Source organism: Aquarana catesbeiana, linkage group LG09 (assembly GCF_042186555.1).
Source record: "Aquarana catesbeiana isolate 2022-GZ linkage group LG09, ASM4218655v1, whole genome shotgun sequence".
NCBI lineage: Eukaryota > Metazoa > Chordata > Amphibia > Anura > Ranidae > Aquarana > Aquarana catesbeiana.
Window position 1 is genome coordinate 310,855,971 of NC_133332.1, and position 12,739 is coordinate 310,868,709.

At 39.8% G+C, this 12,739-nt stretch overlaps 1 protein-coding gene across 2 annotated transcripts in view; it reads left to right on the forward strand.

Annotated features, from left to right (window-relative positions):
• The first annotated feature begins 248 nt into the window (after positions 1–248).
• PLP1 (proteolipid protein 1) overlaps positions 249–12,739 on the forward strand; it is a 43,943-nt gene continuing 31,452 nt past the window's right edge. For both annotated transcript variants that reach the window (XM_073600658.1, XM_073600659.1), the window contains exon 1: positions 249–403. In XM_073600658.1, coding sequence (XP_073456759.1) covers positions 400–403 — 4 coding nt within the window. In that variant the 5' untranslated portion in view covers positions 249–399. The remainder of the gene's footprint in view (positions 404–12,739) is intronic.

Sequence of the window (12,739 nt, forward strand, 5' to 3'; positions counted from 1 at the left end):
CCGGGTGTGTAAATTGCGCCATCCTTCTATTTTGAGAAGTAAGCATGTTATACATGGAGTTGTTGAGGCAGATTGAACGGCACTTTATCTCTAGTGACTCCCACTGATCACAATAAGTCCTTTTTTATCCAAAACTCAGAGGTGGGGAGAGCTGACATCTCGAAAACCAGAAGCCCGCCCTTGGACTGCATTAACCCATTTATTGCATTGGATGCCACCACTTTAATACTGATAATCCGAGCGCCCGGACCATCGCAGACAAGAATGTGTTAAGGGGCATGGCAAAAAAAAAATACATAGAATTCAAGTGACACGGTGGGGACAGAGTCACTTTAGAGTGCCGGTACCAGAGAGGAAATACAGGAAAAGAATCAAGTCCTCTTCTCCATCTCTGAGACCATGGGTAAGTCATCTCCTATCTGTCTTCTATATATCTATCTTGTATTCTTTTTATTTGAAAATAAATAAGGGGAAGATTTACCAAAACTGGAGCACTCAGAATCTGGTACAAGCTGTGCACGGTAGCCAATCAGCTTCTAACTTCAGCTTGTTCAAGTTAAGCTTTGACAGTAAAAACCTGAAAGCCGATTGGCTACCATGCAGAGCTGGACCAGGTTTTGCACTCCTCTAGTAAATCTCCCCCACTAAGGGCATCATTTCTGAGGCAGAAGAGTTACTATTTAGTATTGAGAAATGTGGGAATATATGGAAAATTGGGGCTTTTACACTTTTATTGCAGATCCAAAAAAAAAAAAATAAATTAGAAATTTTTTCACTTTTTTTTTTTTTTTTTGGATCTGCAATAAAATGCCATGGTTCTTAACGTGGACTTTATTATAAACTCTGTAATGGGAAGTACTGGTCTTTTTTTTTTTTTTTTTTTTTTTTATTGTCCACCTACATCAACACAAATAATACTAATCTGTTACCGTGCTGTCTTTTTTTTTTTTTTTTTAATATATAATTATTTGAACATGTAATAATCCATTATGCAAAAAAAAAAAATAAAAAAAAAAAAAAATTATATATATATATATATATATATATATATATATATATATATATATATATATATATATATATATATATATATATATATATATAATTTTTTTTTCTCTATAATATTTTTAATTTAAAAAAAATCTTTATTATGGTAGAAAAATAATTAATTTAGTTTACTGTTAACTATTCTGAGAACTATTTCTCAGAATACATCAGGATAGGTACAAATCTTCTGTTTGACATGTTACTTTTTTTAACTCTATCTCTCTATCTCTCTATCTCTCTATCTCTCTATCTATCTATCTATCTATCTATCTATCTATCTATCTATCTATCTATCTATCTATCTATCTATCTATCTATCTATTCCATCCATCCAAACTATGCACAATAAAGTGTATGCGTGTGTGCGTGTATGTATGTATATATATGTGTATATATATATATATATATATATATATATATATATATATATATATATATATATATATATATATATATATATATAGTGAGTGTATGTATGTGTGTGTATATATATATATATATATATATATATATATATATATATATATATATATATATATATATATATATATATAGTGAGTGTATGTATGTGTGTATATATATATATACACACACTCTAAAAAATCATTAAAATCACTTTAAAACAAGCAGCCTTCACTTACCTCTGTAGCTAAAAGCATTGTGGATAAATTAATCTTCAAACAAAGTTTTTATAACTTTTTTGCTATTATTTTCTATTGATGCTTCAGAAACGTGGCAGCCTGCCAGCCCTCTAATGTAAACACACAGTGGGTGTTACTAAGGCTTTACCTCAGCGATCTGAAGCACAATTTGAAGTTTAACTCATGGACACTAGACAACAGACATGTTACTCTGATGCTTGCTGCTTGAAAAAGTACACGAGCTTCTTTTGATGGCAGGTACCCATTTTTTTCCCGAGATAGACTTCAATGGGAGTGCCTGTAAAAATGTACCAACCGTAAATCAAATCTAACCAAAGTAATTAATTGTACCATTGCATTCATCAAGTAAGGCGGGAGGAAAAAAAATATATAAATGGCTGCTATAAATTGCAGAATTGAAATTCAATCTATAGCATAACTATTTTAGCTTTCTACCAATTTTGGTAATTTTATAAAGACAATTTTATTGGCTCTTGATAAAAATGGCAGATAGCAGTTACATTTGCCTTTGGTGGGTCTCTGTTCCTGGAAATAAAAATTATATAAATAATATAGTTATCATTTGTGTGTATCTCAAAGTACAAAATAATTGCTTCCAATAGAATCTAGTTTTAGGCACACTCCACTGAACATGTTCTGTAATGTTGAAGACCTTGTCCAAGCAGCTTCTTTGGTTCGGTTTGTTTTTAGGAAACTGGAGAAACTTGGACAGGTAGCCAACTGTCTTCACCTTAACAGAGCAAGTCGAATACTACTACAATGGTACTACCAGTGCTTGTGATATCAAGACCTGGATAAATGAGAACCTTAACAGAAAGATGGTTTGTTGCTTGTCCAAGCAGCTTCTTCGGTTCGGTTTGGTTTTAAAGGAACTGGAGAAACTACTTGGATAAGTAGCCAACTGACTTCAATATTACAGAACAAGTACTACAATGGTACTACCAGTACTTGTAATATCTTGACCTGGATAAATGAGAACCTTAACAGAAAGATGGTTTGTTGTTTGTCCAAGCAGCTTCTTCGGTTCGGTTTGGTTTTAACGGAACTGGAGAAACGACTTGGATAAGTAGCCAACTGACTTCAATATTACAGAACAAGTTGAGTACTACTATAATGGTACTACCAGTACTTCTAATATCTTGACCTGCAGAAATGAGAACCTTAACAGAAAGATGGTTTGTTGCTTGCCCAAGCAGCTTCTTCAGTTCGGTTTGGTTTTAACGGAACTGGAGAAACTACTTGGATAAATAGCAAACTGTCTTCAATATTACAGAACAAGTCGAGTACTACTACAATAGTACTACCAGTACTTTTCAAATCTTGACTTTGATAAATAAGAACAGAAATATGGTTTGTTGCCTATCCAAGAAGCTTCTTTGTTTCAGCTTGGTCGGAACTAGAGAAACTACATAGATAAGTAGGCCAACTGTCTTTAATATTGCAGAACAAGTTAAGTACTGCTACAATGGTACTGCCAGGTCAAGTGATATCATCTTGACCTGGATAAATGAGAACCTTGACAGAAAGATAGTTTGTTGCTTGACCAAGCAGCTTCTTTGATTTGGTTTGGTTTTACGGATTTGGGGAAACTACTCGGATAAGCAGCCAGGTGTCTTCAACGTTGCAGAACAAGCCCAGTTGAATGTGTTTAGCTACTATTAATGCCATGACTTGGATAAATGAGTACCACAGATAATTGGAAGGGAAGATAGAAAGATTCCATCTGAGTTCATTGTATCCTAAGTAAATAGATATTATTTTACATTATAATAGCAGCATCCACTTGCATTTGAATGTATGAAATGGAGAGTAAAATTGTTTCACTACAAAATTTTAAAAATTTAATTTTGCAACAACATCCAAATTTCTGCTTTTAGCTTCCTTTCCCTTCGTTGACCTTTCATCATCCTGGGTAGTTATTTCTCTAGCTTTATTTTTAATAAGCTGTTTTGTGTAAAGCTTTTGAAAGTGTTCCACCATTGGCGTGTCTCTGTTCCTGGAAAAAAAATTATAATTATTTATTGTATGTCAAAGTACAAAGCAATTGCTTTGAATGGAATCCGGTATTGGCTGTATTCAACCGGACTCCTTCCATAATGGTTTGTTGCTTATTCAAAACGTTTCTTTGATTGCGTTCAGTTTTACGGATCGAGAGAAACTACTCGGATAAACAACGAAATATCTTCAACATTACAGAACGAGTCCAGTTTAATGAGGCCAACTGCTACTAGATACATCATGACCTGGATAAATGGAAACCTTCTCAGATCCTTCAAAGGAAGGATAAAAAGAATCTGAGTTCAACCTATCACAAATAAATTGGTATTGTACTTCATACTTAACAGCATCCACATATATTTGCATGTATGAAATGGAAAGTTAGATTGTTTTACTGCAATATCTTATTTTTCAATAATTCCTAAATTTCCATCTTCGCATTCATTGCCTTTGTATTTGTCCTTGACTCTACAACATCTTGGGTACTAGCCAGGACAATACAACGTATACAAAAGATACAGTGAATTGACTAATTGGTGTGGTTTGCTCTGGACTGGATCCAACGTCTACTCATATCTCATATAGCAACTAAGCAATGGCACCCTTTTTAAAGGGCTTGTAAGGGCTGTGTCCTTGGCCACTACTAGGCTGAGTAAGAAGTTTTCCACCTTCCGGTTGTTCAGTGAAGCCTTCATATACTCAGTACTTATCTTATGCCAAGAAGGGTGTGGGAGCTATGATCCATCTAGAGAGGTTCATTTGATGTCTATTAAAGTGGTGGCATGCCTAAACTAAAAAAGTTATTTTCTCTAATGTTTTTGGGTCTAGCAAACTGTGTTAGAGCATTTCCATGTGTATCTAATGTAGGAACATACTGACATCTTTAACACTAAACAAAATGAGGTGTTGTGCCCACTATACAGGGGCTATTATGGTACGCTACTGGGGCTACAGTTGGCGTGTGTAAACTATTTCAGCTGCTGCTGCTTGTAATGACAGTTCCAATGATAAATACCAATACACACCCTACCTGTACAATAGTGATTTATCCCTTTTGTTGTTTAATTGTAAACTAGGCCAATAGAGTATCTACCGAATGAGGCACCCCTCCAAACTCTAGTCATCCTCTTTGGCTCAGGTTAAAGCAGGTGCCAGATGTGAGAGCCTGTCTTCACTCTATTGCTCTGCACAAGCTGTACAAGGAAGACTTCAAACTGATGATCTTATTGCTTTAGAGCAGTGGTCTCCAAACTGCGACCCGGGGGCTGGATGCAGACCTTTGCTTGCTTTTATCTGGCCCTTAGGGTGCTCTTTTATTCATTGACACCAATGAAGGGCACAATCCCCTCCCCCCCCATGACACCAATAATGGGGCACAGTTCCTCCCAATGACACCAATGATGGTGGATTTTGTGCTTCTGATGACCACAGTCCGGCCCCCCTAAAGGCTGAAGGACAGTAAACTGGCCCTTTGTTTAGAAAGTTTGGAGACCCCTGCTTTAGAGCAAGCTTATTCAAGGCCTGTACACTGACAATCCCTGTACTATAGCCACACCTCACTGACACGTTTCGCCCTGATAGGGCTTATTCATAGAGCAGCCCATACAATAGTCGTAAATTAAACATATTCAAATGCCTTAAATTTAGCTCTTGCACACTACATGGATCAGAATTGGGGCAAGTTCTTTACTGTCAATTGACAAATGATCCAGAGGCCAAAGTAATGTTGCCAATTGTGCTGAGGATACAATTTTATGTGCAATTTCTAAAACTCAGTAGGATGGCCATTTCTAGTAAAAATAAACTGGTTTTCCTGAATCAAGATTGGCAACACCATGAATGTTCACCAGAGATCAGTGATTTCCCTTCATGGTTTAAATGGAGCTGTTGCTGCTGAATTTAATTTCCGTGGTGTGGACTCATGTGAACAGCAAGGGCCAGAGAGATTGTCAGCATGGGTTTATATCTCTTGGACAGTCTCTGGGTAGATTGCTGCCTTCCATTGGGGTACAATGTACTCCAGTAGCTGGTGGAAGAAGGTGGATTCTACAAGCCTCCTTGGTGGTAACTGCGTCAACCTCTTGGCCAAATGAGCATTCATTTAGGAGATAAGTGGATGACTGGGTGAAATGTATGCCTTTATTCCAGATACTCCATTGGGGATCAGATTTAGTTGAAAGACAGCACCAAACTACTAGTAAAGTCCATATAAAATGTATTGCTCATAATACCTTTAAAAAGGGGTCAACCTGTTTCAGCAGTTCTGAATAACTTCATAGGGACTTTACATTGTTAGATGAAATCTGGACTAAAGATGATGAACAATTTGTGGAGGCTATTAGCGGAAAGCCTGCTTCAGTTGCTAGACCAGTGACTGGAGCTGCCTTTTGCACACCCACAAATTGCATCCACAATATGTTCTTCCTTAGTCTGGGTATTTATTTCTTTTACTATAATTTTATTGAGTAAAAGGGTTCCAGACAATAAGATCAAAGAACATGCAACAGGTACATGAATTGCTGGACATTTAACTCAGTTATTAATGTAAGACCCTGATAAAGGGGACCTTCAGAATCCTTCAGATGCATTCACCTTTTAACAGATATTGCAAACATACTTACAAACATACATCAGGACTCTGCTATTTGTATGATGCTTGACTTCTCCTGATATCTGATGTTTTGAATCTAGAACCAAACTAGAGCCAATTGTGTGTGCATAAGAGCTGCCTCCTCACCCAAGATCCTGTACCTGAAGATGCTTGTTTTGGGGAGTTTTCAAATGCCTGGGCATCCAGTGGTCTGAAATGCACGATCACCAAGAGTGTTGACTGTGAATATCAGGAAGCAGGACAGAAGAAAGAGTCACGGTATTTGGGTTGCCCTGATCATGTGAAGCACTGGAGCTGGTGTCTTCCTTACATGCTAATGCTCTTCTGCAGAGAGAAAACTTCCATTTGTTCAACAATCTGTGAGGGTCTGGTTTGCAGTGCCAAAGTCTCTTCCTGGTGTGGTGGAGGTTGCCCACAACTGTCCATCACAGGGTTCTGGAGCGCTTAGGAGTGATATCAGCCAAGGGTTGGCTGCAGGATCAGTTGGCCAGGTCAAAGACAAGAATGGAAGGCCATTTGTAGACCACTGGTCTCCCCATAGTGGGTTTAGGTACTTTTTATGGGTTTCTGAGGGTTTTTTCTATTGAAGAACAGATTAGCCAGATGTGGTTGGGGAACAGAGGGCTCCTTTTTGTTTTTGACCATAGCCACATTGGGGTTTAATTTTTTAGCACCCATACCTTCCTCTTCATGTTTAAGTGGATAGCGTGTTTTCTAATTCTACACCAGTAGCAGCATGAGGAGAAGATTATGACAATGGTCTTGTTTAAGAAGCAGATTTCTGTTGAGTATGAGGAGGAAGAAGAGAACAATGGGCTCAATGTTGGTCACAAATTGTAAAATGTGCAGTTCTATTGTTCTGTCACACTAGCTCCAACCATAAATAATGTCAATTGTTTTTAGGATCACTTACAGATATAAATAAATGAGTTAAGTTGCAGAAGCCATAAAAGTTAACTTGAAACAACTTGGTGTCAGTTAGAAATGACATAATGTTTCTAAGGTCACCAGTGGTCCAAAAATGATCTGTTTCATCTTTTTAATGTGAAACATAAAATTACAAAATGAATGCCATTTATGGCATTTCAGGACGCTGCAGTATTCATTCTTCATGGCAACATGGTGACAAGGTACAAAAAAAAGTCAATGCTACCCAACCATGATGTTACTATGTTATATTCCTTCCAAAAGTATATGTAAAGAGTTAAACAAATAATTAGGAAAGTTAGGTGCATACATATTGCTTAAAGGTCTTTAGTGTCGATGTGTGTTGGTTATCTTCTGTGTTGTTCCTTCCACTGGCTTCTACTACACCACTGTGTCCTGCCAGCAGATAAAACCCCAGAGCACAGTGGAGGACACCAACATTGGACATTGTCCAATGCAGAATTGTCAATTGGACAGAACTGTCCAATGCAGAAGAATGGCAGGAACGATACGGGTAAGTATTAAATGCTTAATTTGCAGGGAAGACCTTTATTACTGTTCTTGGATGGACCTTCACTGCTTATATTGTCTATCTTGACCTCGTTTGCACTCCACTTGTTCTGACCTTATGTGATCTCTGACTACTGGCTTTGCCACTTGGTTCAAGCAACTCCTGGGGGTGACTTTGGGCTGTTCACCCAGCTATGCATCGGTCTCATCCTTGTGGTCAACTTGGAATCAGGAATTTTTTTTCGAAAATATTAAATTTGCTGTTAATTTTCATATTTCAAAGAAATTTTGGTAAAGTGGAAACTCAGTTTTCTTACCGAGCTCCTAAGATCCCATTTGCGTGGGGGTACAGCTAAGCTGCCGAGGGACCCTAATCCACTGCATAAGTTCCCAGAGGTATCCAGGTACTACTGCACACATAAAGCAGACTTAAAATGGAACTTCAACCATGTTACCTTTCTGTTTTCATTAGGTCCCTGTGCAATATTCCCTCTATGCAATGCAGGGAGATCATTACTGGTGAGAGTAGCTGGGAGGGTGCTGTGCATACAGTAGCTTCACACTCTCAGGAGCCCACAGCCCTGATATAACAGTTTTAAGCAAAGCCATAATATATCGTCCCATTATTGGTGGTCAGTGTTGACTCTTGGTGCTGATTGTTGGTCAGTGGAAGGAATGTAGCTCCATTACTGGTGGTATATGGGAGGAATGTAGCCACATCACTGTTGATTAGTGGAAGGAATGTAACCTCCACCATCAGTGGTCAGTGGAGCAAATGGTGCCTCATCCTTGGTAGCCATAATATATTTCCCTGTTATTGGTGGTCAGTGGGAGGAGTGTATCCCCATCACTGCTGGTCAGTGGAGGGAATGTAACCCCACCATCAGTGGTCAGTGTTGACTGTTAGTGCTAATTGTTTGTCAATGGGAGGAATGTAGCCCTATCATTTGTGGTCAATGGAATGAATGCAACCCCAACATCAGTGGCCAGTGTTGACTGTTGGTACTGATTGTTGGTCAGTGGAGGGAATGTAACCACCCCATCGGTGGTCAGTGTTGACTGTTAGTGCTGATTGATGGTCAGTGGGAGGAATGTAGCCTAATTATTGGTGGTCAATGGGAGGAATGTAACCCCACCATCAGTGGTCAGTGTTGACTGTTGGTGCTGATTGTTGGCCAGCAAGAGGACTGTAGCGTCATTACTGGTGGTTATAGGGAGGAATGTAGCCCTATCACTGTTGATCAGTGGAAGGAATGTCAGCCCTACTATCGGTGGTCAGTGGAGGAAATGGCTCTTTCTCCTTCATGGCCTGAATATATTGCTCCATCACTGGTGGTGGTGCTGATTGTTTGTCAATGGAAGGAATGTAGCTCTGGTTACTGGTGGTAATGTAGCACCTGTTGATTAGTGGAAGGAATGTAACCTCCACAATCAGTGTTCACTGGAGGAAATGGTGCCTCATCCTTGGTGGCCATAATATATTTCCCTGTTTTGGTGGTCAGTGGGAGGAGTTTAGCCCCATCACTAGTGGTCAGTGGGAGGAGTGTAGCCCCATCACTGGTGGTCAGTGGAGGGAATGTAACCCCACTATCAGTGGTCAGTATTGACTGTTGGTGCTGATTTTTGAGACCAATGGGAGGAATGTAGTCCCATCATTAGTGGTCAATGGGAGGAATGTAGCCCTATCACTGTTGATCAATGTAATGAATGCAATCCCACCATCAGTGGTCAGTGTTGACTGTTGGTGCTGATTGTTGGTCAGTGGAAGGAATGTAGCCCTATTACTGTTGATCAGTGGAAGGAATGTAACCCTATTACTGTTGATCAGTGGAAGGAATGTAACCCCCTCCATCAGTGGTCAGTGGAGGAAATGGTGCCTCATCCTTGGTGGCCAGAATATATTTCCCTGTTATTGGTGGTCCGTGGGAGGAGTGTAGCCCCATCACAGGTGGTCAGTGGAGGGAATTTAACCCCACTATTAGTAGTACGTATTGACTGTTGGTGCTGATTGTTGGTCAGTGGAAGGAATGTAGCCCTATTACTGTTGATCAGTGGAAGGAATGTAACCCCTACCATCAGTGGCCAGTGGAGGAAATGGTGCTTTATCCTTCATGGCCAGAATATATTGCCCCATCACTGGTGGTCAGTGGAGGGAATCTTACCCCATCATCGGTGGTTAGTGTTGACTCTTGGTACCGATTGTTGGTCAGTGGAAAGAATGTAGCTCCATTAATGGTGGTAAATGGAAGGAAAGTAGCCCCATCACTGTTGATTAGTGGAAGGAATGTAACCCCCACCATCAGTGGTCAGTGGCGGAAATGGTGCCGTATCCTGGGTGGCCAGAATATTTTTCCCTGTTATTGGTGGTCTGTGGGAGGAGTGTAGCCCCATCACTGGTGGTCAGTGAAGGGAATGTAACCCCACCATCAGTGGTCAGTATTGACTGTTGGTGCTGATTGTTGATCAGTGGGAGGAGTGTAGCCCCATCACTGGTGGTCAATGGGAGGAATGTAGCTCTATCCAGGTTAGTCAATGTAATCAATGTAACCCCACCATCAGTAGTCAGTGTTGACTGTTGGTGCTGATTGTTGGTCAGTGGAAGGAATGTAGCCCCAACATCAGTGGCCAGTGAAGGAAATGGTGCTTTATCCTTCATGGCCAGTATATATTGCCCCATCACTGGTGGTGATAGGGCAATATATTGGCGGTCAATAGGAGGAATGTAGCCCTATCACTGTTGATCAGTGGAAGGATTGTAACCCCACAATCATTTCTCATCCTTGGTGGCCCCAATATATTGCAGGCAGATCACGGCTGGTGGAAGGGGCTGGCAGGGTGCTGTGCATAGCTTCAGGGGCAAATTAGGCTGGGGAGGAAAGTGCTAGATGATTCCCAGGAAATGAGACAGGTTCTATCTGCAGTTGCCAAAGCACACTGTGAAAAGCTCACATTGTGCAGTGAAATCAAGATGAGCCTGTACAACTGTGCAAGACTGAAGGGAAGGCTGGAGGTCAGCTTTAAGGCAGCATCAACCATGTAAACAATTTGTAGTTTTGATTGCTATGGCTGATACACTGATGTCATTATTTTTATCATATTTGATAGTGGGGCTTAAAACAGCACACGATATTGTCTCAGACATGGTGGGTGTTAATGTGGGATGACCCTACTCGAATTACATAACAAACAGATAAAAAAATCATTTGTTAATTTTTTTTCTTTCGGGTCTTAAATTACTTTGCAACACTATACAATGTGGGGCATTTATCGGCGGCATTGCGCAATATTCTGGGCGTTCATATGATGCAGTGGGAGTAATAAGTGTTAATCAGTGTCAGGGTATGCCTGGCCGCAGTACATCAGTCTTTTGTTAGCAGTACAGAGGCTAATTGTCTATTTGTGTGACTATATGTGGGTGTGTTCTATATTGTGTGCAGGTTATGAATATAGTTTCTGTATACTGTACTGCGATGGCTCTGCATGGGGCATTATGCAACAGAAATAAAGTATGCCAGCAAACAAAAGATCAAAGTTTAGGTCACATAGTAAAGATGCATCTGCTTGTTTAGCACCACGGGTGACACTGCAGCAAAAGAATATAAATGTTTGTTTCCTGTGTGTCACCTGCGGGACTTAGAACAAAAATGTGGTTTTGGTTACGAATAATCCACTATAAGGCTAACTTTCATGGCTGGGATATTATTCTGCAGTTGCAATCAAGATCACATTGCTGAGACTTTTTTTATAGCTTTTTTAAAATGACTACTTTACTATTACTATTTTGCAAACCCGCTTTACTACATGATCAAAAGTCTCAACCAGGGTTCCATGGAACCCTAGCATTCCTCCAGAGGTTGCTAGGGTTCCTAACAAAGCTGCTTCACTACATGTCCAAAAGTCTCAACCAGGGTTCCTTGGAACTCTAGGATTCCTCCAGAGGTTGCTAGGGGTTCCTTACAAAGCTTCTTTACTACATGTCCAAAAGTCTCAACCAGGGTTCCATGGAACCCTAGGATTCCTCCAGAGTTTGCTTGGGGTTTCTTACAAAGCTGTTTCACTACATGTCCAAAACTATGTGGCTTTGCCTTCAAATGATGTAGTTAAACTGTTTCAAGTGAAGGGCATTGTCAATGCTACATTCTACAAATACATTCTAGACCAGCTTTTCTCAACCAGAATTCCATGGAACCCTAGGATTCCTCCAGGGATTGCTGGGGGTTCCTAAAAAAGCTGCTTAACTACATGTCCAAAAGTCTCAACCAGGGATCCATGGAACCCTAGGATTCCTCCAGAGGTTGCTATGGGTTTCTTAAAAATCTTCTTTACTACATGTCCAAAACTATGTGGCTTTACCTCCAAATGATTTTGTTAAAGTGTTTCAAGTGAAGGGTCTTATTAATGCTGCATTATACAAATACATTCTAGTCCAGCTTTTCTCAACCAGGATTCCATGGAACGCTAGGATCCCTCCAAAGGTTACTAGGGGTTCCTTGCAAAGCTGCTTTACTATAAGTCCAAAATTATGCAGCTTTCCCTCAAAATGATTGAGTTCAAGTGTTTCAAATGAAGGGTATTGTAAATTGCCACATTATACAAATTCATTCTAGACCAGTCGTTCTCAACCAGGGTTCCATGGAACCCTAGGATTCCTCCAGAGGATGCTAAGGGTTCAATGCAAAGCTGCTTTACTAAATGCCCAAAAGTATGTGGCTTTTCCTTCAAATGATAGCGTTAAAGTATATGAATTGAAGGGTATTTGTTAATGCTACATTATACAAATACATTCTAGACTAGTCTTCTCAACCAGGTTTCCATTGAGCCCTAGGATTCCTCCAGAGCTTGCTAAGGGTTTCTTGCTAAGCTGCTTCACTACATGTCCAAAAGTATGTGGCTGTCCCTCCAAATAATTGAGTTTATGTGTTTCAAGTAAAGGGTATTGTTAATTGCTACATTATACAAATACATTCTAGACCAGCTTTTCTCA